At 43.4% G+C, this 943-nt stretch overlaps 1 protein-coding gene across 1 annotated transcript; it reads left to right on the top strand.

The window, feature by feature from the left end:
• Positions 1 to 94: 94 nt before the first annotated feature.
• Positions 95 to 394, top strand: LOC106536073 (general transcription factor 3C polypeptide 2; the record flags this gene model as incomplete). The annotated part of the gene is given in 2 exon segments (XM_014033243.1): positions 95 to 206; positions 292 to 394. Coding segments are annotated over 2 exon segments (215 nt in total), but the record flags the coding sequence as incomplete, so codon positions are not given.
• Between the last annotated feature and the right edge of the window lie 549 nt (positions 395 to 943).

The following is a 943-nucleotide window of genomic DNA, read 5'->3' as shown; positions in this document are numbered from 1 at the left end:
GATGGATGGATGGATGGATGGATGGTTTCTCTTTTTTTTTCGGGCTTTTCGTCTGTGTTCTCTCATGGTTGCACCTCCACTCTTGTTTCTTCAGCCCAGACACCCAGCCAGCCCTGGTTTATGGTTTGACCCAGGACAAAGGCTTCATCTGGCAGCTGAAGTGGTGTCCTGCAGGAGGCTGGGAGCCTCCCAGCTGTGGCAGGAAGGTATTGTGTTTCTTTTTTAATGTTTGCTTTATTTTTTAAACTGATGCTGCCACTGATAATAAAACCTGAGCGGTGTACGCTTTAGGCTCCTTTCCTGCCCAGGCTGGGTCTCCTGGCTGTAGCTTCCTCCAGCGGCGTGGTCACCATTTACAGCCTGCCTCACCCTGATGCTCTGCTGTCCAACACAAGTAAGACATTCAGTTTTCTCCTCAACCTTCTTATTCCTGACATCTTTGCAGTGTTATAAAGTGTTCTCACTTGACTAGATTTTAACACACTCCACCTTAGTTCTGGGATGACCACAGCTACAATTTAAAAAATGAGGAAAATTTTTATTTTTGTGTTTTAGTTTGCATTTTACAAAATCCAGTTTGATGGCATCAGAAAGTGGGACACATCACCCATTTGTTATAGTGCCAAACACTGAGGAATATGCTTAAAGTTGGGATGAAATGGACGTCAAAACCCCTAGTTCTGCAGTTCACACTGGTCATTTGCACCCCCAATTTATTCAGCGTCCACTCCAGTGCAAAGCACAGAGGAAATCTGTGAATTGTGTGCAGGAAACATTAGATATTGTGTGATAAATCCATTAATAAATGTAGAAGTCAGAGCAAAAGAGTTCATTCTGTGGAAGACAGACTCCACAAACAGTTGAAACTGTGTCACTAGCTGCGTTTCCATTGCAAATGTGCGCAAAACTTTGTCGATATTCTGTTAATGTCGAAAAACACAGT

The sequence above is a fragment of the Austrofundulus limnaeus genome, unplaced genomic scaffold (genome assembly GCF_001266775.1).
Source record: "Austrofundulus limnaeus strain Quisiro unplaced genomic scaffold, Austrofundulus_limnaeus-1.0 Scaffold1673, whole genome shotgun sequence".
Taxonomy (NCBI): Eukaryota; Metazoa; Chordata; class Actinopteri; order Cyprinodontiformes; family Rivulidae; genus Austrofundulus; species Austrofundulus limnaeus.
The sequence above is the reverse complement of the archived record's forward strand: the minus strand, read 5'-3'. Positions and strand labels throughout refer to the sequence as shown.